Raw genomic sequence first — 27,978 nt, forward strand, 5'->3', positions numbered from 1 at the left:
ATGATCGTAAAATAAGTTCAATAGCAGATTACAACTGAAGTGAAATAACCGGTGATAATGCCAATACTTTTTTAGATCACTTTCAGAGTTAAATTATCTTTCCAAATTAGTTTCTCACAAAGTTTGAGTAAGTTCATATTTTTGAATTTAATGTAGGTAAAGTAAATAATTATGATGCAAAGTATTCTAAGTAAACTTTTTATTCAAAGCTTTTTTTATAAATATAATTTATGGAATATAATACAAAAACTATGTGCTAACAGTAACACACAGCTTAATATTATTCAATTTAGCATGATACACCTAGAAGGAAAGCGGTTGTCACTTTGGTCGCGCTGATAAGTCATTGCTCCAAACCTTCGCCTTCGACGATCTCATTTTCAGTTATTTTCCATTCACAATATATTTAAATACATTTTAATTCGATTTTACTCTAGAATACTCCATTCAATCAATGTTAAACTGCAACCAATCACTATAGTACAGCCAATCACTACAGTATTTCAGCCCAATATATTTTAGCCAACGACTAGTTTTCAATAAGTAATTGAAGAATCTTGTAAATATTGAAATTTCCCTTTATTTGAGATATACAAAAATCTGCCCATTGAAAGTTAGTGTCCGTTTGTGTGACAGGTAGACCTATGAATTCTTTTGTACCCGTTTTCTTCATCTAATTCGAGTGTTCAGGTATGGTATTAAAAAAATTGCATTTTTTTAATTTATCCAGCTACTTTGTAAAGTTTTAATACTCTCCCACTATCTCATTTGCTATCTTTGAAAAGTTATTCCAAAATAGTTCATTTAATTTTCGTTCGTAAAACTTCACAAGTAATTTTAAGTAATTCATGTCCTCTTCAAGGCTGTGCAAAGGCTAAAAATAAACTTTTTGATTTTTATATTATCAAGCTATCAAAATGAAAAAGTTTTCTCAGGAAAACATTTTTCCCCGATTACTTTTTGAGATATGAGCGCCTAAAGTTTAAATTTCTGAGACAAAACATTTCAAATTAGGTAAGAGAGGTAAATCCATGCGATTCAGAGGATAAATTCTTCATGGTATTGTTGATTGATTAAAACAAAAATTTTCTGAAAATATCAATTTTTAGAAAATTATTCAATTTACTGAAAATGACCAAACATAACTTTTAGTTGAGTTATTTTTGGTAAATTGAATAACTTTCTCAAAATTCAACATTTTCAAAAAAAAAAATTATATTAATGAAAAATTTAACCTTTAAATCTCATGGATTTATCTCTTACCGAATTTGAAATGTTCTGTCCCAAAAATTTAAGTTTTAGGCGCTCATATAGAAAAAAGTAATTACCGAAACGAAAAAAAAATGTTTTCCTGAGAAAACTTTTCCATTTTTATAGCTTGATAATATACAAATCTGAAATTTTTGAAACATATCACCAGTAGAGAGTTTATTTTTAGCCTTTGGACAGCGTTAATATTGTGGTTGATGTTCCTATTCATCTACCGACTTTTATTTATTATAATAAATAAAAGTATATTATTAAAAGTAAATATATAGCCTAATGCTGATACAAAATAAATTAATTTATTGATGTAAATATAGTTATTTAATAGGGATACAAAATAAATAAATTGATTGAATATAGTTCTTTTATAGGGTTCAGTTCAAGATAAATACTCAATAGGCTATGCCATACCTGCAGGCACATTCAATCAATCATTCGAAACAATGCATCTATTACTGTGAGGCCTTGGTAAGCTTCAATTTCCGAATAGTGTGGGCGATAAAGTAATTGAATTTCTAAGAATAAAATCTTATCGAAGAGTAGGATATGCAATCTGAGATGCAAAATCTTCACTATCATGTCCAAAGCTATGACAATCAAAAGGCAGTTAATTGGTGACAGACTGTAAATCATCTAAGCTCCTAGGTTGTTTATTATTTGCATTTTAACAATAAAAAAAGTTTACAATCAAAAGCAGTTAATTGGTGACAGACTGTAAATCATCTAAGATCCTAGGTTGTCTATTATTTTGGTTTATAAATACAAAGTGATTCCACTTTTGTATGAGTTATTTTTATTTGAAATGTTCTTCTGCAACGCGAGAATCAATTAGCGGTCTCTTCTTATTAATTGGATTCCTATTGTTGTAATTTGTTATCTGATTCGCAATATCGCTGATTAGCAAAAAGCATCTCATATTTAGCCAAGATGCTATCGTTATTTTTATTTTATCTTACAAGTGTCTAAATAATTATGTTTGATCCGATAAAAATATTGATCTGAGCAATGAATTCATTATCTCACAAAGTGCTTCTAAACTCTTGGGTCGAAATGAACCAAGAAATTTCAAACAACTTGAATTTATCCAGCTCTAGCAAGTAACCCGTGCTCCGCAAGGATCGAATTATAAACTTTACCTACTAAAATCTCGAAGAATTAAAAATAGGACTATAGTTATCGTCGGTAAATTAAGATTATATATGCAAAATTTCAAGTTAATCAGAACATAGTTCAGACCTGATGATGCGTCATTCGTGAAATTTCTAACACATACGTGTATAAGCCATTTCTTCCCTTTATTATATTACATAGATATAGACATTTATTCACTAAGTTAGAAGCTTCGAAGATTCAGTGGAAAGTTCTATTGCCTGCCTTCAAAATCTCTTAAAAGCTAAAATATTTCATCATAATTAGCTTTCTCCACTATTTGTAGTAGACTATAGCAGTCTACTTAATTAGTACCGTAGCTTATTTGTAAAGTCTAGGTATACATTCAATACCGTACCCAACGTCCGTTCTTGTAAACATCGTTACAGTACCTATCAACTGGAACTATTCGAGATCTATTGTTACACCTCAGTCTTTAATGAGTCTGAAGGACACCTGTCAATAATGTTATATACACGTGGAACGTGGAAGTAGTAATAAATTTCAGCTATCGATGAATATTTGTTGAGGTGTCAAAACATAATTGAAGGTACTAAAATGTCTAAATTTCTAGAGGAAATTTAGGAATAGATTTCACTAGTTATCGCAGTGCTCAGACATGTTCAATTCTAAAAAAGTACAGTCTTTTAGGGAAAAGTTCAAAACTTGTTACTTTACAACTTTGTGTTGACTTGACAGAAATCAAATTTTGTTAAGCAATACTGTATTGCTTTGACTAAAAAATATATAGGTATTATGATTATTGAAATTATATAAAATTAACTTACGCTACGTGCACTTTTAACCTTTAGCGACTCATATTGTGAGATTGAAAAAGAAATAACAAATTGCTAGCTCTTGCGATAAAATTAATAATACATCATACATACCATATTAATCGTATAACAATAAATTGAGAAGGCTATAAACTGAGGAATCGATTTTCCAATCACTCATCTTAATTCCCAATTACTGACATTCAAAAATGTCTATGGAAAAGTAAATAAACATGAATGAATAAGGATGAAGGTCAATGCTTGAAGGCGTGAAATTATAATGAGTAATGTAGCTAATTATTTGACATGCATCTTCACAGTGCTCATGTAATGTGGTTAAATTATACCATGTAATGGTATGTATGATATTGTTAGGTTGTGAGAATGAATAACTAATTAAAGTTAACTTAATAAAATTAATTAATTCATTATGATAATAATTTATAATGGGGGAATCTATAACTCATGAGAAAGGAACTATAAACAAAACAAATAATATTTTGGAGAACTGAATAATTTATTTCATTAAATTTGAAACTCAAAATGAAACTGAAAACTAAAATAAAATATTGAGGAATATTTCAAAATAACAGTAATAATAATAAAATAATATTACAGGATTGGCCTTCAATAAGATCGATGAATAGGCCTAATATATGAAATAGTAATAACTCACTGTACCAGTCCTGGAGAATGGTGTCTCGCAACAGAGGGGTAGAGCCGGGCCCGATTATCTGCTGTTTCTCGGTCCCGTCCTCGTAACCGACTGCCAAAAGGCATACATTTTTCAGGCCAATTTTACTTGTCATAAATTTTCACCGTCGGCAACACTTTTAACTTTCAAAAAATGGGTACTCTCGGAGTGTGAAAATGCATGTTAAATAAACGGCTACATTACAAATGAAAGTCCTGGTTGTTTTCCTTTTTTCTTATAAAAGTACAAAGTATACATTGAAAAGGTTGAGACTGTTGTAGCCTGAGCAGGCACGGAACTGTTTGTGTTCTAATACAATGTATACTGGTTTTAAATAAAAAACTTGGTATTTAACTTGACATAGTTTCTTTTATTCCATAAAAAGAAAAATTGAACCGGAGGGTCAATTCTCAGTCTTTTCTCTGAACCCTCCCCCCCCCCGCAGGAAATTATATAAAGTGTTACGGGGGTCAACTTGTCAAACTAAAATTAATGATTATAATAACATCATAATTATATTTGAATCAATTGAATTTATAATTTAAATTTAAGCAGGTCAAAACAGTAATACCTGGTCTATGTTAATGACATCGAGAGTCACGTCAATTTCAAACTCTCTCTTTTTGCGGACGACACTACAGCTTTAATCACCAGTAGGAACAGTGAATGTTTGATAAGAGAGGCTGAGAGGTGTCTTGCTGAATTAGATTCGTGGTTTGTTCAGAATAGTCTTAGTTTGAACTGCAAAAAAACTAAAGTTATTCCCTTCAGTAGAGACTATAAAAGTTTTGGAATAAACTTGAATACTCAAAGTAGAGTTGAAACTTCTGATTCTACGACATTCTTGGGTCTGATGGTGGAGAGTGATTCGAAGTGGAAGCTACATATTTCTCATGTCACTGGTAAATTGAATAGAGCCTTGTTTGCATTAAGAGTAATGGCTAGAGTAGGGAGTGAAAAAACTGTTCTTTTTGTATATCATGCTTATTTTCTGTGAGTTATGAGATATGGAGTTATTTTTTGGGGAAAAAGTATAGAGAATAATGGAATATTCATACTGCAGAAGAAAGCCATTAGGATTATTCATAAGATTAATACAATGCGCTCTTGCAGACCTTATTTTGAAGAAAAGAGATTGCTGACGGCTCCTGCTATTTATATATTAGATTTAGCAATCTTCGTTTTTAAAAATAGGCGAATGTATGAGGAGAACCAGGTGAGTCATCCCCATAATACACGATTTAGAGGTTTTGTTTACCCACATCACAGACTAAGCCTGCTGGAGAGTGGCCCGTTTTATATGGGAATGAAAATATTTAATTCAATCCCATCTCACATAAGAGAAATTGATGGCTTGAAGGAGTTCAAAAAAACACTCAGGGAATTCCTTATTGTATTGTGTCCGTACAGGTTAGCAGACTTCATTGTTGAATAATGTTTGATTGATGTATGTTATGTGGGATCTGTTGTGTTGAAATATGAGGGATGGTGGATATTAGATTAAACTTTGAGGTGTCATATACTGCGGGATCGTTGCTCCCTTGATGCAGTTTGATGGTTGTGACGAACAAGAAAAGTAAAGTAAGTAAAGTAAAGTAATAATAAATAACAGATCTTGCTGTTTTCCAAACTATTCGAACTATTTTGTAAGTTAACTTTTTTTTCAAAGTACCTAACTTATAATTCAACTGATGGAAGATGGATTTTTTTTCAATGGAATTTATTGATTTTTTTTCAAATGACAACCATGATTTCTCCATTTCTTCACAGATTCCCAGGAAATACTTGACCCCCCCCCATTCACAGAAATCCTCTTCCACCAATCTTGCATACCTTCCTAACTTGAGTAGGGTACTTCTTAAACTTCACTTAATCTCCCAAATTATCTGTGATTTAACGATTTTATTATAAATTTTGTATTGCTACTGACGATAATGAGACTTATCTGTTATTTTGAGAATATCAAATCGATTATACAGTGGCATGACCATTTGATGCATCGTTTTTTTGTCAGTGGAAAAATTATGTATAAGATGGAACCACAACAATAATGAAACTACATAGCCTAGGTAGCGGGAAAAAAGGGTTTTATTATTTATTTATGACATGATATATTACACTTATTTATCCTGTTGTAGCTTGTAGAGAAGTTCAAGCTTGGGTACTTTTCAAAGTAGTATCAAAATGAAAGCAAAAGTTTGGACTATGCGTGCGCATTCAACTTCCACTTCCCAGTTTATGTCAGACTGAGCGCATCATCTGTGTCAGTTTCAAATTGACTTTCATTCTGGCGCCATTCAAAAGTTTCAGTCAGCTCTAGCGAAAATTAGCCGGCTATGGGAGAACATAACCTGGCTTTTGAAAGCGCTTCAACGAAAGGTCTCGACGTAAGTACTAAGTAATCTCTGAACTTCTTTTATTTAAGAAATAAATTTATTATATTTGCTCAATTATATGGAAACATGGCTGTAATATTTATAGACATGTTTTGAAAATTATAAAACATGCAAAGCTAATTTTATATTAACTCACTTTTATGTAAGACATATATTGAGAATATATAATTTTCTATACTATTAAAGCTACCGTAATATAGGCTACTCTTATTAAATTTACAACCTTCCAATGTTTTCCACATTACATGATTATTTCAACTTCTTATTGTTTGAAGGCATGACTGAATCACAGTACACAGTATACCTATTCTGTGACTGAATTTACTTTACTTGCATTTATTATATATATTTATTAATTTTTTGCAGACACTAACCCTTGATGGCGAAAATTTGAGAACCATAATAAATGGAAATCACAAAACTAAAGATGAGAAGACCACTGATATTACGTATGGTGTCAATGACATTCCACCATGGTATTTGTGCATATTCATGGCATTACAGGTATTTACATAGATTTTTAACATTATGGGAAACTCTCATAGGCTTACATCATTCTACTTGATCATTTAATCAAAGAAATAACAGTAGTGTAGTGGAAGGAAACATGCGTGATTACACAAGGCTATAGAGTAAAGAGATTTTCATTAGGTTTCCTTTTGTAAAGATTATAGGTTTCCAACACCTTATTATGAAGATTCGGTTCTATAATTCATTTCATAGGGAAGGTGGTTAAAAAATTGTTACTTTTGATACACAATGAAGTTATGTATGTAGCAAAAAATCTACGTCTCTTTATCCTTCTGTCCTAAGCACATGAATCTTTCTGCAATTAGCTTATTATATTTTTTATTTATGTATTATGTATTTATTGCATTCAACGTAATTCATAGTAGTTTATTCATTAACTTTTTGGTGATGTCTACTCGTATTTATCTTAAAATTGAAAAATCAAAGTATCCTTTTCATAAAACATTATTTTATTATTCACTACATGTTTCGACATATTAATACCATTTTCAAGTGAGTCAATTGAATTGAAAATGGCTCTAATTTGTCGAAACGTGTCGTGAGTAATAAAATAATGTTTTAACGAAACTTTGATTATTAAATTTTCAGATAGCTTTATTTATTAACAAAAACTTATTCATATATGTTAAAAGCCGTTCATCCCTTTGAAAAGACAGTGGATATCGTCCTCAATAAAAGTTGCAGGATTCGGTGTAAATCCCATTAACTATCTCTACGTACTCAGTGGTATTGCCCTCATCATTTAATTTAAAGAGAAGAAGCTATGGTAGGGCTGAGTAAATTCGTCAGTCTACTGATGACAGGAAGCCTATATTTGGCCATATTCCTGCCATTCACACGCTGATGCCTCAACGCAGTTTCTTGACAATCAAACATTATCTAGAGAGATAGTTGACAACTTTTATCATACATTAAAGACGTTTATTTATACAATAGCGGATTTTTTTTAGTTTTATGAACTTGGTTTTTTTGTTGCAGCATTACTTGACAATGATAGGAGCAATCGTCTCGATTCCGTTCATTTTGACTCCTGCCCTGTGCATGGCTGAAGATGATCCGGCCAGGGGGCACATCATATCCACCATGATTTTTGTGACTGGCATAGTCACTTTCTTCCAAGTCACATTTGGCTGTAGGTAAGTGATGATGCTTTAAATATTCAATTAATACTTGAATCACTTAATTATTAATTATTGTTATATTATACAGGGTGTTTACGAACTCCCTTCCAATACTCTAGGAGTCTAGGACATTGTTCCTGGGTGATAAATAGGCTATATCTAAATTGTCCGGAAGTCTTCAGTTACTCACACAGCGGCCATTTTGCTTTTTTAACTTATTTTTTTCATAAATTATGGTTAAACATACGAAATTGAAACTTTGCACAATCATTTATAACAGCTAGACAAAGCTACAAAGAGATTATGATAATTTTTAAAATTCATAAAACAAAATGGCTGCCATTTAAAATCACTTTATTTGTTTCTCAAATAACTCAGAAATCGTTGGTTTTACAAAAAATTACAAGAATACCTTTTTTAAGTAAATTCAATCACCTATCGATTGGTACCAGATGTTTCAAGATTGGACCAATATTAACTGAGATATGGCAGCCTTAGTGATAGGTGACCACTGAAAGTTTGTTGCAGTACAAACCAAGGCATGCTAATAGAGTCGCCTCAATGATGCAACAATCTCTATTTGCATTGCATGTTAATAGTGAGCGATTTTAGATTATTTCAAACAATGAAATAACGTTACATGTCCCTCTAAAGGTGGGTCACTAACCACTAAAGCTGTCATATCTCAGTTAGTATTGATACAATCTTAAAATATCTGGTACCAATCGATAGGCAATTAAATTTACTAAAAAAAGGTATTCTTGTAAAGTTTATGTAAAATCATCGGTTTCTGAGTTATTTAAGAAACAAAATTTTTTATGGTCGCCATTTTGTTTTATGAATTTGTGAATTCATCATAACATTTTTGTAGCTTTGTCTAGTTGTTATAAATGATTGTGCAAAGTTTCAATTTCGTGTGTTTAACCTTTATTTATAAAACAATAAGTGAAAAAAGCTAAATGGCCGCTGTGTGAGTAACTGAAGACTTCCGGACAATTTAGATATGTTTTTTACCCAGGAACAATGCCCTAGAGTATTGGAAGGGAGTTCGTAAACACTCTGTATAATTACTCAATTAATACTTAGTATGTTGATTTCGTTCTTAATTATTAATAGGTGAAGAACAATAATAGTGAAATCTCAATTAGGAAGCCCTTCTAGAAATTGACTTACCTCCTTTTTGTAATTTGGAGCCGCTATTTCTCAAACCGCTTCAATTTAAACCTGAATAAATACCGTACATATTAAAAAAGGTTTCTTGGGTTGGATAATCCTTTGTTTTTTATGCTGATAAAGGTTACCCTTCTATAAATTCAATTTATATATTGTTACGGATTTCCACTCTATAAAACCTAGTTCTTGTGGGTTTTAGAACTCTAGAATGAGCTGACAACACTTGCAGTTACAATTGCACTTTATTTTACTCTTAACTAAATAGATGAAACGATTGACTCACGAAATAACAGATAATCAACTCTACTACAGGCAATTATTTACTCAACTAACAAGTATTCGAATGACCGATATAAAGATTAATCACTTATAACACAGTTCTCTAATATTTACAGTTCATCAACACAGTATGTAACACTGTCACTGTCTGTATCTTATACCAGGACTCTGTATCACAGTTCGCGTATCACCTATCTTTACCACCGATCCGTATCACGTGCTTGCGTATCCGTATCACCGTCCTGTATCACGTATCTTGATACAACTGTCACGACAATGATAATAATTATTATCACTAAACTACACTAGATAACAATTACAATGCTGTTACTATACAATATTATCACTTCACTAAACATTTATCACTAGGAACTGCCAGGCTTTGGGTACGGCTGACAGTTCCTTTACCACTGAACGTCTCGCATATCACTAACTTGTTTATCACTGACTAGGCGAGCGATCCCTCTATTATACCCTAACGTTTTTATTCTAGAACAATCAAGAAGGGTGGAGGCTTCTTCCCTATTATCCACACAATAAACAAACCAGAAGTAGTCAGTACTTTCTAGAAGACCCTAGAGATGTAAACAAAAAAGGTGACAGTCCCATAGAAAATAGGGACCTGTCAATCATCAGCCACCCTGCTGCCCCATTCCGGCGGCATTTCCGGCTCTGCAGGGCCCAGCTCTCATCACTCTGTCTCCATCTCATTTGTATCTCTGTTCCTCCTTCATACCACTCACGAACATGTGTGAATTCCATAACACTACTTATTGTGAAATTGAATTTACTTGATTGCTTACTCAATTTCTTCAATATGAGTAACCTTTGAAACTTGTTCACAAGTGTGTATGCTTTGTTTTGAAATGTTGATGAATATTGTTTTTATTTTTGCTAAACCTTCATTAAAATTAAACTATAGACCTACTTCAGTAATGTGGATTCACTTAATCGCTCTAACTAGACTAATTGAACCCTGATAAGTAATACAAATTGGATGCAAATAAGAATCCACTTTTTCATCTGGTGATTTGGGGGTGTTTTATTTTTACTTACCTCTACAAGTACTCACGTTTACTCCCAGGGTCATCTATTTCACGTATTACCAGAGAAAACTTTTATATGATTGTTTTATTCTATGGTATTACATAATTTACAGGAAAATTTACAAAAAAACATAGTAAATAATGGGTTCATTGTTTAGTATAAAGCAATAATTTACATTTTCAGGTTGCCAATAGTACAGGGTGGCACGATATCGTTTCTGGTTCCGACGTTGGCGATTTTGAATTTGCCGCGCTGGCAGTGCCCGGCTCCGGCCGTGTTGGAGGCGATGAGCTTCGAGAACCGCACCGAGTTGTGGCAGGTGAGGATGCGGGAGCTGTCTGGTGCCATAGCCGTGTCAGCACTTGTCCAGGTCTTCATCGGATTTTTCGGTCTGTAATCCATGTCTAAATATGTTTCTACAAAAATCTTATCATTGTTGGTCAATAATCTTATGTTGTACACTGAAACCTCCATTGACTTCTTCCTCCTTCTCTTCTCCTCAGTTTTGGCTCAGCACTCGAGCCGAGTAGACGTGCTTTATGCAGCTCTGTTGATGCTTCGGCTGGCGCCAGTCGGTCGGTACTTGTAGTGTCAGTGCAGTACTGTTAACTAGTGAACATTCATATTATATTCTATGAACGCTCTCAAGTTTTTAATCGGTTCAACCTGTACAATTATTATTATTATATAAACTGTGAAGTGTAAACAGTGTAACTACCCAAGAACGGTTCTTTCGTCACTTGTTTGGCCTGTGATGGAGGTTTCCATTATTCATGTTCGGGTTTGTCGGAGACATCTTATAATTGTATGTCGATTGTTAAGCGAAACAAGTGGATATGCGTGGTATGTAGGGCATCCTCATCATCTACTCAAGAGATGGGTGGTGAAGTGTCAGATGTTGAGTCGGAAGACTCTGAAGTAAAACATTTATTAAAAGTCAAAAATGAAAATTTGATTCAAACACTACTTCAAACAAACGGAAGTAGGACCAAAGTGGTTTTACCAAAGTGTAGATCTCATTTCTTTAAAAAGTGTACTTTTAGTACTTCAAAGTCAAATTACCAAGGGTTGAATAGCTTAATTACACCCTTTCTTGATGTATTGGTCAGTTTATTCCCTAAAAGTGTTTGTGAAATTCTTATTGGTTTTGTGGTGGAAATAAAATTAATTATTCATAATATGATTAATTAAGAACATCTCCAAAAAGTGAGTTAATCGTCAAAATCATTTGCAGGTGTTATGGGTTTACTTTTGAAGTTCGTGACACCGTTGACGATAGTGCCAACCGTTTCGCTGGTAGGTCTCTCGTTATTCGAGAATGCAGCTGAAGCCGCTTCCCAGCACTGGGGCATTTCTGTATGGTACGTAGGCCTGCCTATACTAAATAATATTACAATATTTATGCTAGTTGTGGTTCATTTGCTTCTTTACTTGGTTACTTGGTTCAATTAATAGAATAATATCACATGCCGGGTCGAACCGACCGATCATAATAACAACTATCTTCATTCTGGATTGATCTTAAGATTGATCTTACTTGGTGCAACTGTCTTGATTCTACTAACTTGATTCGGCTAACTTCATTTCATAGGTGGGGGAAACACTGAACGATGAAACGGTAACTGTCTCACTGCAGTTAAATATGGGTTCAATCTCATTTGGTTAAAATTGGAATTGGTTGGTTGATATCTGATGAAATATGTAGGCTAGCCTTTATGTGGTATTACATTACTGTACATGTTTTCATTAAGTACTTTATTTATCTTTTAACCCTCGACTTTCTAATGCTGTGCACCATGCTGTTAAGTATATGTTTTTATGCGTAAACTTGAAATTCTTTATCATAATCTAAACTCCACTAAGGATTTAAAAATTCGTTTATCTATGACCATGTTATAATGTAAACATCACAATCAAATCGCGCCCATAACAGGGATATTTTCGCAATGGATTTTCAAAACTATACTATAATGGGGACTTCATGCAACGACTTGAACATTATAACACACGGTTTTTGATGCTGGTGGCATCAACATTAAAACACGGTTTCTGATGCTGGCAGCAGGTTCCAGTTTATTAAGTTTTCACTAAATCAAGTATTCAGTTTGACTTTTTCAATCTGAATTTGCAATTAGTCAAGATCTCATTTTATCAAGTTTTCAGTATGTCAAGATTTCATTTCGTCTTATTAACTGAAACTTTACATCTAACTCGTGCTTTAAAGACCTTTACTATAAAACTGTTGTATTAACTGCTATTATAAATCTTCAATTTCACAGTTATTCATAAGAATTTCTGCTGTAATGAAATATCTCTTTTTTTATTACAGCACAATTATTATGCTAACAGTATTCTCGCAGTGTTTAACTAATGTGAAAGTACCTGGAGTCAAATACAAGAAAGGAATTGGATTCCACATAACCTGGTTTAATCTCTTCAAACTGTTTCCGGTAAGTAGCTTACGGTATACTGAATATCTTGAATTATTATTACCACTATTAATTCTTACAAATATTATTATTACACCACTAGCATTATTCACCACTTTGAAGTCCACACACTCTACCATTCTATCAACCTTTTCCAAGAATTTTTACGATATTTTGGCCTTGATCTAAATGTAGTTTTCTTGTGAATAAATTGAATTGACTTAAAAGATATAATATTTTTCCAATTATTGTTAGAATTCTTTGTTCACTTGCAATACTGTTTAATAGAGCAAAAGGCGGCTTTCAAATCCGTAGAAACATTGAGGTCAACATTTGTTATGTTACTAGTATTAGTTTTTTAATATGTTCAAGGACAATAGCATACAATAATATGAGTTAATAAATATGTATAAAAGGCATGAATTGACAAATATCTTATTATCCATCAATATTGATTTTGATTAGTCAGTATTGAATTTTGCAGGTGCTACTGACCATATTGATAATGTGGGGTGTTAGCGGCTTATTAACCTATTACGATATTTTCCCTAAGGGTCATCCAGCAAGAACTGATGTCAAAATATCGATTATTGAAGACTCTTCATGGTTTCGTGTGCCTTATCCAGGTGAGTGATAAAGTGAGTTTGATGTCGTATACTTGATTCAATATTATATATTCAATCCAATGTATTTGTTTAAGATATACGTGGTAGCAAGCACTCAAAATGTAAGGCACACCAGTTTTTTCTGCCATGTCGGGCTTGAGCCACAGCTTAAGCTCTGTCGTAAATTTGTCAAACTCTTCAATAAGGATGATATGTAGCAATAATGATCATATTTTCATAGATTTTTATAGACTCTTCGATTGTTGATTTAATATAATTTACTTAATTGTTGAATTTAATATTAATCTATCATTTACATTTACGATATTATATTAATAACTTGTGATTTTATTTATTTATCTATTTATGGAGACAACAAGTAACCCCAGTCGTGGAATGATTAAAAAATGATTTGTTCTTCATGAATTTCTCGATTTTTACTTGAATAGTTGTTGATAAAAGTGTGTTTGGTTTGTAACAGGACAATGGGGAATGCCAACTGTGAGCGCATCTGGTGTGCTTGGAATGTTAGCTGGAGTTTTGGCATGCACTGTTGAGTCTATAAGCTACTATCCAACGGTAGCCAGAATGTGTGGTAAGTGATAATTCATTCTCATCTCAGTGTATTTTATGTCCAATCTTTCTGTTTCTAATTTATTAACTTTTCTCGTATTTCAAGTAAAATAATAAATAAATAAAATAAATGAGTATTCTATTTGCACTCCAGTCATTAATTTATTTATTTCCAGTCATTTATTTGCTGTCCTAAATAATCTATTGTTTTCCAATTATTTGGTTTGAATACTCACTTGGATAAATACATATCCAATATCATGACATAGTTGACTAATAAACTCTATCGGAATTCTCTTTTTATTGATTAATATGCCTTTATTATTGTTCCACCACTTTGCGTTAAGATTTTCTCAAAGTTGAATTGAACCCCATTCTTCCAGCCCAATTTTCTTGAGTTGAGCCCCAACTCAACTTAATAAGAGTGTATTCTCATTCAATTTCATTCATTTTCGATTCAACAACGATTAGCAATAAAACTTTCAGTGTTATGGCTGTCCAAGTTTATTTATTATTGTCAAATATTTTTCAAAGATACTATTTCAATTCTATATTTTGAACGATTGTATTTTTCAAGGTGCCCCTCCGCCACCCGTGCATGCGATTAATAGAGGCATTGGAACTGAGGGCCTGGGCACAGTTTTGGCGGGACTTTGGGGAAGCGGAAACGGAACTAATACATTCGGAGAAAATGTTGGAGCCATTGGTGTAACAAAGGTAAAATTATACATTTTTCATATTTTGATATGTAAATTGATGGAAGACTATATTGAGATGAATAATAAATATCGGGGCACCGAGCTCCGCTTTGGAGTACAAAAGCATATAAAATTTATTACGAAAGAAGAAATTATAATATATTTAAAGTTCATACAGAAAGGTTCTATCTAATCACAGTGGATTGAGATTATTTCCCCAGAGGAATGCAAACATTTCTCTCACAAAAGCATGTTAAATTTTAATCCAAATCAGAGAAGACCATTTCAAAAAGATAGCTTATCAGATTGGTTCTACTGGAATTAATCAGGATTAAAATTTAACCGGCTCTTGTACAACCGGCACTGATTGAATGATTACAAAAGTTCAATAGCTGAGTCATAATTTTGTCTCAGTTCCACACACATGCACTCGCTCACTCACTTCCATCATCAACAGATGACAAAATTTCCAGCTGCTTTTCCAAGGACGTATTTATCCTTTTAATGTCCTTTAACGAGTTATCTCATGGTTGAGACCTAGTGCAATCGAATTTTTATATCATAAACCTACTTTCTTCCAAATTTCGTGAGAGTCTCTCGAGCCGTTTTCGAGATCCGGTCACATACAGATAAAAAAAACATATAAACAGGAATTGCTCGTTTAATAGTATAGGATAATTGAATTGATACCTATGAATTCTACACCAAAAGCTGAACGTCAATAATACTGCGATGGCTCAGTCAGATAAGGTATTATCAACCTTTGATAGACTGATACCGGAACAGTCTTGGGTTCAAATCTCACCATGCGCATGAATTTTAGATCATTCCCACGTTATCCACGCACAACTGGATACTCATGTCGTCATCACCTAGAAAAATGTTTACAGCATAACTTACTACTTTTTATTATTACTAAACGAAAAACCAAAGTTTATAGTTTATAATATGTAAATTGATGGAAGACTATATTGAGATGAATAATTTAATTAATACCTATGAATTCTATACCAAAATCTGAACGACAATAACCACTGCGAGTTGGTGCTAGTTATGCAAGTTATAGTTTCTCATCAATCTCCATCTGTTACTACTTTTTTCAAAATTCCTAACGCGTTTCAAGGCTCTAGACTATTATTATCATTGTACCTTGATATGTTCAACTATTGATCAACTGTTCAAGCTGTATGAAAACTCAGAAGAAATTTAATGCTATATTTGTAATATTGAAATTTATTCATAACACTGACAATTTACAAAAAAATGAATAAACTCAACAAATCAGTACAATAATTTTGAAAAAATAATAAACTAAAATATTATCTTCTAATTCTATTTATATAAATGAAAATAATTAAAAACTAACAAAAACATTATATAACGTCAGAGTTATGACTAAAGTAATTCATAAGCTATTAGCTGAGTTGAAGTTACCTACTCTGAAAATTAAACTATTTTGACCTTTGCAAGAGACAGAAGCCTCAAAAAAAATTTCGACAGAAACTCTTTGTCTATTTACAGAAAACGAAATGAAAGGAGTGAACATTATGGAAGTTATTATTTTGTAGAAACCAAAAAGTATAATAAAAATCTGGGAAAATAAATTAAGAAGAATTCGAGAATATATTTATATTCATTTATATTGATAAATGAACTAAAGTATTAATATATTCATGAGTACATTAATAAAAAATCCTGGGACAGAAAAATTGTTTAAACCGTAAAAAGCAATAGTAGAAATGCCCAAAAGAATGTAAAAAAGAATTCATGTGAAAAAAAACTCCTCAATCTCATCAAAATCAAAATCGAATAGAAAGTGCTTCAATTTCTTAAAAAATGTCACAAGTGAGCCTGTGGATGTAATATGTAGAGGTAACTTATGAAAGAAATTTGGAGCACTGTAATCGTAAAACCATTTGAATGCTTCACATGAAGGGTTTGCAAGAACAACCAAATTTCTGTCTCTCAATCTGTTTGAGAAAACTAAGGCATTCCCTGTTATCTGACCACTTTTTAAAAATAATATTCTCAAGACCCTGGAAATATATAAATGCCTTAAAGGCAATATATCCAAGGCCTGGAAGTAGGGAAGTGAATGAGCTCTCCTATGTAATGATGTCATAATGTTTAATGTACAATGTTTTATTCGAATCTTGTATTTTTGACAGGTTGGCAGTAGGCGTGTTATCCAATATGCGTGTGTTTTGATGCTACTGCAAGGAGTTATCAACAAATTTGGTGCTGTTTTCATAATAATACCAGAGCCAGTTGTCGGAGGCATATTTTGTGTGATGTTTGGAATGATAACTGCTTTTGGTAAGTTGTTATCTTTTTTAAAACTGCCTAGAGTTTTTCACAATGAAATCAATCAATAATTTTATCCAGTTCAACACTAAATATACAAAATAAATCAAAATACAAATTTCTTATAAAAATTCAAAAAACAGGCTTCTTAGTGGGGTGTGCTGAAAAGAAAGAAAGTTGGGGAAATACATTGCCAACTACTGTTTCCTATGGCTGTTAGAGGGTATCAAAACTTAAGAATCATGAAAAAAATCAATAACATAAGAGTGAAAGTGAATAATATAAAATTGGAAATAGATCTAATGTTAGATCTATATTATCGATGGCAATATATCTATCTGTTTTTCGACGGAAATAAATCGTTTGAAAAGTCAAATAAGTTGGAGCTATTCTGAATCCAAATACTCAAAAATTAAATCTTTCGAGTGTTTAAATTTGATCCCTTATCATTTCTCGTTCAAGATGAATATGAGCTCTTGTATAGAAGCGTTAGCCTTTTTTTTAATATAGAATTTCTTTCAAAGCCTATTAAAAGAAAAAACTGAAGTAATATGCTAGTTAGATTACTCATTCAGAATATTTCAGTGACATGAGATATTTCAAACTCTGAACTCATTAATAACTATAAATATTGGACTCGAACAGATGTAATATTTAAGATGATGAATTCTCGCTTAAACAGTTCATAATGAAAATGTGGGCTGTTTGAATCAAACTATTGAACTTAAGAGTTGTCTTATTGCATCATTAGGTGCCATTAGTGAGATTAAAACTGTTGTCTTATTGTTAATGACTAGGCAGGCTTAATCCACCTTTTAGTTAATGAAAACATTTTTTTCAGGGTTATCGGCTTTACAGTATGTTGATTTGAACTCTTCAAGGAACTTGTACATAATTGGATTCTCAATGTTTTTCTCTTTGGTATGTATGACTCTGGAAAAGTATAAAATCGATTTATTCAATAAAAATTGATAAATTCTATAAGAATACAATTATCTTCTTAGCCTGACATGATGTTATGAAACTTTTGGAGAGAAAATATTCTTCCACTCGATTCTTTCATCGCTTTTGTAATCTATAATATAATAAAGCAAGCAATTGACGTACGGGATAGGAAATTCAGGAATGACGCATCATCACGTCTGAACTAAGGACTGATTAACATGAAATTTTGCAAATAGATTCTCAATTTATCGAAGATGGTTATAGGGCTATTTTGAATTCTTGAAGATTTCAGTAGGTCAAGTTTTTTATTAGACCCTTGCGGAGCACGGGTTACCTGCTAGTACACAATAACGTTCTATCGAGATTATTGAAACATACCTAGAGTTCCCGGATTCAAGCCCGTATATGAGCGAAAGTTTTTAGCCAATTCACTCCCGTGTGATCGGATGGGCACGTTAAACTGTGTTAAATTGAGGTAGAACTTTCATCAGGGACTCCCCACCAATAAAAGCCATACTAATATTATTTAAGATTTGCACATTCAATGCATTTGACATACTACTCAATCCAGTCAATTTATAAAATATTAACATAATTTGTGGCCTATAATCATAACCTCATTCTTTTTTCAAAACTTTTATCCATCAAAATTTAAGAGAAAAACAGTTTTGGGCTAAGCATGTTGTCTTCTCCCAATCATATTATATTGTAATAATGATTTGTGATTGTCAATGGAATAATATTATGTTGATATAAAATTTGAATTATTTTCTAATCAAACGTTGCAATTTGCAGGTGCTACCAAAATGGATGGTTGCGCATCCTGGTGTGATACAAACGGGGACCGAAGTGCTGGATAGCATAGTCACTGTTCTGCTCAGTACAAGCATTCTTGTCGGCGGAGCGATCGGTTGTCTGCTCGATAATCTAATACCCGGTAAAGTATGAATGCTTCATTCTTATTTAAAATAGGTAGTCTATTGGGTTGGATTGTAGCTCAAAGGTTTGAAAACAATTTTCTGGCCATATGATGCGTTAAATTCCTCAGTAGCCGAAATTTGGTGAATTGTAATTTTCGTCGTTGAATTCAAGTGAACTTTCAGATATCTTGAACACAGAATTATCTTTGAGGCAAAACATGGACATTACTTTACCAGTGGACTTCTTATTTTAAATTAGAGATTGAACCAGTTTTAAGTACATCCAAGGATACAAGGACTAAGTTTTACAGAACGATTTCGGCACCTACACTATTGTATGGAAGCGAAACAAGGGTACATTCCAAGCGTGATGTGAGCAGGTTGCAAGTATCAGAGATGAGATTCCTTCGAAGAACATATGGATGTAGCAGAGAAGATCGCTACAGGAACACAGATATACGAACTCAGCTCAACATCTTTGCTGTAAGAAATAGAATTAATAGGAACGGGGTAACTAGCTGGAGCATGTTAATAGGATGAGTAATGACCGGATCTCCAAACAAGCCCTATTGTATCAGCCATTTGGAAGAATAGATCGCGGACGTCCCAGGAAGAGATGGGTTGATTTTAGAGGCACAGAGGTTCGGAACAGGCAATAATGCCTAACCCGTAAAAGGAAGAAGAAGAAGACGACCAGTTTTGGGAATTCCTGTTTGATCGTTCTGCATTGTATTTATTGTCAAAGTAAATAAATGGATAACAGACAGATCATTATCGTCGAATCGAGTGTATTTATATGGTACAAATTCCCTAGTTAATTCAATATTTAGTACATGTAATATGAGTTTTTGTTGTGGCATTCCATTATTATTGTATATTTAATCGTTCCAAATTCCAAATTTCAAGTAGAAATATTTTTGGACTGAAAACTGTGATGTGGAGTGAAAAGTAGAAAGTGACTTCACCTTATTTCGAACTGATATTAATCCAAATTTTAGGAGAGGACTATTACAGGGTTCGCCTGTTTTTCCTCTTTCAATATATGGTAAATAATTTTGTACTAATGGATAAATAACTAAATCAACTTCCTCTTGGTAATAGACATATAAATTTTTAGTTATTAAAAAAATAATATCGTTGAATCTATAGTTTTTCACAACTTTTAGTTGATAAATGTTTAATCAATTGAAGAAAACATTTCTGTTTTTTATCTGTTGAGAACTCGATTCTCTCATTTCAAAATTTTCAATCTCATTCAGTTATAGCTTTATTCCTTGTTGATGTAATAAGTCTCTTCGGATAAGGAGTTTTTTGTTTTGAGCTATACTTTGCTATTGGTTGACATGACATTCCAATTTATTCGAAACTAATGAATACCTACAATAGCACATAGTTCGTATTGGTAGGGCTTTTAAATTTCTATATAACATTTTCAAACGCATATTGTCAAGTGCACTACAGTAATAATTTATTGTTAAGAAGCTTTATTATTGACAATCTAGTTGAATTGAATTGAAAATGCCTTTATTTACATAATAGAACAAAAAACCATACACTACAAGAGAATGTATATCAGAAATGTAAAACAAGACAAAAGTTTTGACATAACCCGAAAGGTTGTCTGCAAGGAGTCGGTATCATGCTATCATTTCATAATTATACTGTATACATTTCATTTCCATCTACTAAAAATTTCAAAATAATGCAAAAGTTCACACACATGCAATTAAATGATTAAACAGAATAAAAATAATCTATTAACCTTTTCAGAAAAATCATAACTTACTTGAAACCGAAAAATAAATACAAGTGAATAAATATAATACTACTTGCTCCACGACTACATATTTTAATAATTGAACTCTCTAATTAACTCATTTCTAACAGAAGCTGCCCTTTCCACATACCGCGCTAGCATACTCCAATCTTTTCCATTTAACTATTCTATCATCTCCGAATCTGTTAGTATGTTTTTGCCCAGATACATTTTCCGTACCCCCACTAGAACTGGACAAACCCCTAGGAAATGCTTTATGTCCTCTCTCTGTCTCAAATTACACATAGAGCATTGCCATTGTGCCTCTTCCCTCCCACTACCAAAGTTCAAATTTAGCAGCGCGCCACGTGCCTTGAGTATGCAGCCCATCGTCTTTTTATCAAAGTTCAGTTTCAGATAGTTTCTTCCTTTTTCCTTGTCCAGTAGGATATATAGGCTATGAAATTGCGCAGAAGTTGCTCTTTGTAAGCTAGACATACCATTTTCCTCTTTCATTCTGTCACACAACAATTATTCGAGCTCTCGTTTCCATTCATTCCTGTCTATTGCACGTCCCGCCAACCTACATCCATATTTCTCATCCCAACGTATCCATTCCTTAAACCAAGATGTCCTATTCTGTATTATTTTCCCCGCTAGCTTTCTAGGCAATCTATTTCGTACCATAATCAATGCCTTGAACGTATATTCAACATGCATTCTTAAAACATTTAGAGATGCTGGTTCCATGTCGAGCTCCAACTGCAATATATAGTTGGGTGTGGATCTTGGCAATAATAACATCTTCTTAACGAAAAATCTAGGTAATGATTCGAGTATGTCGCAATACTTGTATCCCCATACTTGTGCTCCATAGACCGCCACCGCCTTCATTACTGCTTCATACACCTTCCATTTCGCTTCTATTCCAATTTCATTTTTTGCTATGAAACTTCTCCAGACCCCATTAATTGCAAACTTAGCCACAGATACGCGTTCTTTCACATGCTCAGCAAATGACATCTTCGGCGTGAGCACAACGCCCAAGTAACTTATACCTATTATAACCACTTCAATTCTATTCTCATTCAAAAACCATTTCTCATAGCTAGCCAAGCGACCTCCTCTCCTGAAAACCATAATCCTAGACTTATCAGTATTGATCTCCAACCCCCATCTGTCGCAGTATTCGCTCAAATTATCTATCATGCGTTGTAAAGCTTTTGGCGTTGTGGCAAACAAGACAAGGTCGTCGGCGTATAGTAAGGCCTTCACATTAAGTTCATCCATCCAAACTCCCTCAAACATGTTTTCATATAAATCATTCACAAACAGAGAAAATAGAATTGTTGATAAGATACATCCTTGCTTTAAGCCGCTTAATGTCTCAAAATAGCTGGTCATCTTCGTACCTAGCTGGTCATACGCTAGCTTTGGTAGACTTGTACAATTGGTGGATGATTTTGATGAACTGATTGGATAGCCCTAAATCGTACAGTCTATGGATGAGTGCATTTCTATCAACTTTATCGAATGCGGCTCTCAAATCTACAAAGAAACAGTAAACTTTACCACCTTTCCTTTGCAATTTTAAGCTAATGATACACGAGAGATTAAATACATTATCTATAGTGGAGTACCCGTTCCTGAAACCAGCCTGGTATTCACACAGAACATCATTCATATGCACCCACTTTTCGAGTCTTGCCAGTAAAATTGTTGCAAACCATTTCGAAAAAGCATTAACAAATTTTGTACATTTGACGTGTCACCTTTTTTATTGATCGGGAATATTTCTGCCTCTGTAAAGTTGGATGGTACATCTGCATTCCGCAAAACGTGATCAAATAAACAGCGCACTTTATCTATTAATTCAACTGGCATATTTTTGAAAAACTCAATTGATACCATCTGCACCCGGTGCCTTGTTATCTTTTAATCTTCTAAGCGCACTCTCAATCTCTGATATTTCTATTAAACCATCCAACATATCTTCTCTTTAAACGGAATTGCATAATCTATTGAAATTGCAGATTTATTTTGGGTGAAAAGATTCTTAAAATGTTCAATCCAGTCCTCTGCACTTATTATTCTATTTATTACTCGTTTGTTGCTTTTATACATTTTTACTGTATCCCAAAATATTTTGGAGTCTCTAATGTTCACTAATTTATTGCACATATCCTGATAATACCTCTTTTTCTTATTTCGGCACAAATTCTTCTATTCATTCTTGGCCTGTAGATACACATTTTTAACACAACAAGCATTGTTTCTCCTGAATAATTCAATATTCTTAAAACGACGTACTCGTGCTCTTTCACACTCCCAGTCTTATCACACTTGTTTCAATTCGCGCTTCATTCCACTTCTATGATGCATTCCATTTAATCTCCCTTTATCACGTTCAAAACTTGCGCGGTCCCAGCTTCAGAGTTATTAACATCAATTACTAAATCCTGTAATTTCCTTCTCTCACGTCTTTTATAAATTCCTTTTTCACCCTCTATCCACCTGTATCTAGGTAGAAGAGGCAGATAAGCTTCACCCTCTTGCAACTCAGAACTGGTAATTTGTTAATTTGTGGTTCGATGGGAAAATGATCTGAAAATATAACTGAGTCTACTTTGAAGTCATCTATTAGGTTTAACATTTTCCCAGTTACACAACAAAGATCGATCACAGATGCTCCCATGCTGTTAACAAATGTTAATTCCCCTTTGACGTCACTCTCTGTTCTACCATTTACTATTACCAGATCATGTCTTTCGCACAGATCTAAAACTGTTCTCAAAACCCTGGCAGACAACACTTTCCTATTTATTAGATACAATGTCCGTGTCAGTTCCGTCTCGATGCACTCCTGACGCTCTCCCTCCATCCACAATTTTCTTGAAACACTTTTCAAAGTCCAAATGAAACATCTCTTTTATTTTAGTTAGTCCATCTTGTTTTCCTGCCTTCAATCCGTACTCGTCCGAATAAGTGAACACTTGTCCGTCTATGAAAAGTCTATCCACGTTGACATTCACTTTTATTCCTTCTACTGATCGGGACAGCTATTTTTTGCATTCGAAGAGTATTGCACGTGTACGGCGAGTTTCGAACGACAAAACTTGAACCTTTCAGCCTATATGTGTTTTTCAAGATGCAGTCCAAGTCCCTATCCACTGGTATGTGAGCTATTATAGGAGCACCATCCTTCTTCACACCTAGGATGTGTGCGATTCACACCTATATCTTTATCACACTTCAAAACCTTTGTACAAAAATCCTTAATCACAGCATCGCAACGTACATCATTTTTAATGTACGTGAGTCCCTTAAAAATCAAGTTATTTCGTCTGGACCGATCCTCTAAGATATTCAGCCTCCTTATCAGTTTATTATTAACTTCTTTTAGCGATCGCAGTTCGTCCTTGATCTTTTTGTTTTCTGCGTTGAGCTCCTCGAAGCACTGCATTATGCCCTTTAAATCTGATTTTGTAGCCAACGAACTCAGTTTCTCATCAAGCAACTTGCTAAGTACAGATTCCATGTTTTCTAATTGTTGATCCATGTGTGGAAGAGCACTCGATGATGAATTAACACCTGACGAGGAAACTATAGCATGTTTTTTCTCCTGCTTCTCACCGTCCGGCGAACTGAGAACAGTGATGCAAAATATTTATGATGCAATAAATATGATGCAAAATATTTATCAACCGTATTTTGCATTCGTTTGAACTTTCAGTAAATCACCAGTAATAATTATAACTTTCACGACAAAACAAACCGTCACAAATAGGTTAGAATTTTAACACGAACAGACGTTTCAACAACAAGTAGATAAAGCGATAAGAGACAGTAACTAAAGTCGACCGACCTCTGGTCAATCTATTGTAATATTTAATAATAATTATTAAATTTGTTTAGATAATTAAATTTTATTCTTTGTAAGATTTATATTTTATTAGTAGGCCTATGATAAAGACAACTTTCTCTTTTATTTATTCACATTTTTTACAACAGGTACACCAGAAGAGAGAGGCCTGATAGCTTGGGCCAATGAAATGAAACTGAGTACGGATTGTGCTGAACAAGATGATGACGATGGTACCTACAATTTTCCCGTTGGAATGGCATTTGTGAGAAGGTATACTAATATTCAATTCAACATCATCATCATTTTCAATATTAATCTCATTTCATTTCAAGACTCTTCCAATTTATTAATAATATTAAAACAGCATAATGTTTTCCTCACATGATCGTAGTAGATAATAGACATGAGTCTATCCAGTTCCTGGAGGAATTTTGCTAGAGAACTATGTTCGATATTTATAAAATAAACGGTTCTAATTTTCATAAGTTTCTTAATTTTTCGTAGTTTTATCTTTAATATAACAATTATTTCAATAATCTGTTTTTTTATAGTCTCTTAAATACGGCATATTGAAACAATTCAATTGTGGTAAAATGTAAGTAGAAGCTACTCTTAGTTTCATTTTCCTTGCCCTATTACCATAGGTAAGGAAAGTATTGCTTTCCGAAAAAAATTAAGGTACCCCGATTTCCAAATTTTTATACGTTTCAAGATCCCCTGAGTCCAAAATTTTTGGTGTGTGTGTGTGTGTGTGTGTGTGTGTGTGTGTGTGTGTGTGTGTGTGTGTGTGTGTGTGTGTGTGTGTGTGTGTGTGTGTGTGTGTGTGTGTGTGTGTGTGTGTGTGTGTGTGTGTGTGTGTGTGTGTGTGTGTGTGTGTGTGTGTGTGTGTGTGTGTGTGTGTGTGTGTGTGTGTGTGTGTGTGTGTGTGTGTGTGTGTGTGAGTGTGTGTGTGTGAGAAGATGAGATATCGTGTACACAGACGCACATACACTCATAAACACACACACACACACACACACACACACACACACACACACACACACACACACACACACACACACACACACACACACACACACACACACACACACACACACACACACACACACACGCACACGCACACGCACACGCACACGCACACGCACACGCACACGCACACGCACACGCACACGCACACGCACACGCACACGCACACGCACACGCACACGCACACGCACACGCACATACACACACACACACAAATCATGATTTTGGACTCAGGGGACCTTGAAATGTATAGAAAACTTGAAATTAGGGTACCTCAATTTTTTTTGGAAAGCAATTCCTTCCTTACCTATGGTAATAGGACAAGGAAAGTACAAATTGTCATGTACATTTCTCGATTATACAGACATTGATATTGATTATCGATTCTGAATATTGAATTGGAGATTCGATTTTTATATGGAGAAAATTTGTAACATTACAATTTGATGATACACAAATCATGATTGGGACAGGAACAAGAGTTATGACCAAAACTGTTCCTTTCTCAAATTATGTAAAATATTGGGGTAATTTATATTCAGATTTTTCCAAAACAAAGGTTTGCGTTCCTATCCTATAAGAGCAGGTTTCATCTCTATTCCATAAAAAATCATTAATTGTTGATTTTGAAAGGATTAGTGGATCTTTTGCTATGAATCACTTCTAGTTAATGCTAATAGTTGAATTCTTTCTGATGTTCCAGGTGTAAAATCTTCAAGCATATTCCTTTTATGCCAACTTATCAGCCGTCTTCATGATAACAAGGAACCTATCATAATGTACATAAGTGTAACATTCTTGTAGGGTACCAGTTCCATAATACTGTATTTTACTTCCTATATCTTAAATAATTTAAAAGTTTGGTAAACAAGACAAGTTATTATCAATAATTGGTTTCATGAAGCAAATTATTTCACCAAAAGCGATTATATTTATTATATTTGTTCAAACCACTTGTCTTTTCCTAGCTATTCACACTTACCTGTGATTATTGTATACTCTGGTTTACTTAGGTTTTTCAGCAGGTGAAATTGTATTCTATAATACAATACAAAATAAAATGGCTTGCTTAATATAAGATTAAAATAATGCCCAGTTTCTCCAGACTCAAACGGTAAGATTACCAGCTGACAAAGGTAACTCTACAGTAGTTATGGACAAAACCGTATACAACGAACATCTTGTTCCAAATTTCGTGAAAATCGTTAAAGCCATTTTCGAGATCCGTTGAACATAAATAACCAGATAACCAGATTACAAAAATAGCCAGATAAAAAAATATAAACAGACGTATACAGAAATAGCTCGCTTAATATAATAGGATCATATAATTAGGTCATGTCAGAGGCCCTGAAATTGATCAATCAGAGAATTTCACACTCAAGGAAGTTCATCTAGCTTCATTTTAGTTCAGTTAGTCATGTCGCTAAAATGCATTGTTTTCAAGATACATGGGTGAAATCCGGAAATGGAAAACGCAACTTTTAAACCACCCTCATCCCTTTAGCACAAGGGGTAGGGATGAGGACTTTTGATATGTTTACCTTCCAACTAGTCCAAACAAAGCTGCGAAGTCAAATATTGTGTTGCAATCGTTCCCTCCAAGTTTCCCTGTGAAATGATCTATTGTTGTTAAACTGAAGATTTTACACTCAACACTATAACGGCTGCATCAATCGTAGGGAGATGCTTAAAATAATACATGAAATTGAAGAGAATATAATGCTCTATGAGCTCATGATTAGCACGGATTTTTTCAATCAATCATTAAAAAGATATAATGCCAGAAATATGAAAAAATCGGATCCGGAAGGGATTTCTTAAAAATGTGACACCTTCGAGAGCTCAAACCTAGAAAACTAGAAGAGATATGGAAAAATGTTACAAATGGAACTTGTAGGCTAATTCATAAGCTTTAATTTTATATTCGACAAACATTTCCGAAAGACACATATTGTCCGAGATATGTACAAAAAACAAAATATGGTACTTCTATAAAACCACCCCCACTCACTAGCAGGGGTAGGAGTGAGGACTTTTGATATGTTTACCCCCTAACTATTGTTAAAAGAGCTGCGGGGTCAAAAATTGTGTTGCAAACTTTTTCTTCTATACCTTTTTTGAGCATTGGTTGCCTGGAATAATAAGAATCGTATTGCTGCTTGCAAGTTGTAGAAGGCAATTTAAAAGATTATGGAAGCGTCTATGGTAGATTGTTTGTGTAATTTGAAACATTCTTTACAAATAAAATTTCAATATTGTGTCTCAATTCAACATTGGTTCAATGGACAAAGTGCTACATGAGAAATCTGCCAAACTTATAGGCTATTACAGTCCCACTCTCACGAGAAATACAAACATAGGCTATTAAAAAATTGATTCTAACTTCTCTTCAACAGGTACTGATTTCTAATATTTTTTCCAA

General features: G+C 33.5%; 1 protein-coding gene across 1 annotated transcript; it reads left to right on the forward strand.

The window, feature by feature from the left end:
* LOC111056914 (solute carrier family 23 member 2) lies at positions 1-27,951 on the forward strand. Its single transcript, XM_039425123.1, has 15 exons — positions 1-127; positions 6,024-6,272; positions 6,648-6,785; positions 7,791-7,948; positions 10,616-10,821; positions 11,667-11,793; positions 12,762-12,882; positions 13,346-13,487; positions 13,948-14,061; positions 14,617-14,756; positions 16,906-17,053; positions 17,883-17,962; positions 18,782-18,923; positions 24,674-24,797; positions 26,257-27,951. The coding sequence occupies exons 2-15, from the start codon at positions 6,222-6,224 to the stop codon at positions 26,309-26,311; spliced, it is 1,746 nt and encodes a 581-aa protein (XP_039281057.1). The 5' UTR covers positions 1-127; positions 6,024-6,221; the 3' UTR covers positions 26,312-27,951.
* Positions 27,952-27,978: the final 27 nt, after the last annotated feature.

This window comes from Nilaparvata lugens, chromosome 3, assembly GCF_014356525.2.
Source record: "Nilaparvata lugens isolate BPH chromosome 3, ASM1435652v1, whole genome shotgun sequence".
Lineage (NCBI taxonomy): Eukaryota > Metazoa > Arthropoda > Insecta > Hemiptera > Delphacidae > Nilaparvata > Nilaparvata lugens.

What these genes read in the sequence shown, in the direction of transcription:
- LOC111056914 (XM_039425123.1), top strand. Translation starts at nt 6,222, where the DNA reads ATGGGAGAACATAACCTGGCTTTTGAAAGCGCTTCAACGAAAGGTCTC. An exon ending in GTTTCGTGTGCCTTATCCAG is followed by an intron (nt 13,488 to 13,947) that starts GTGAGTGATAAA and finishes GGTTTGTAACAG; the next exon opens with GACAATGGGGAATGCCAACT. An exon ending in GAGCCATTGGTGTAACAAAG is followed by an intron (nt 14,757 to 16,905) that starts GTAAAATTATAC and finishes TATTTTTGACAG; the next exon opens with GTTGGCAGTAGGCGTGTTAT.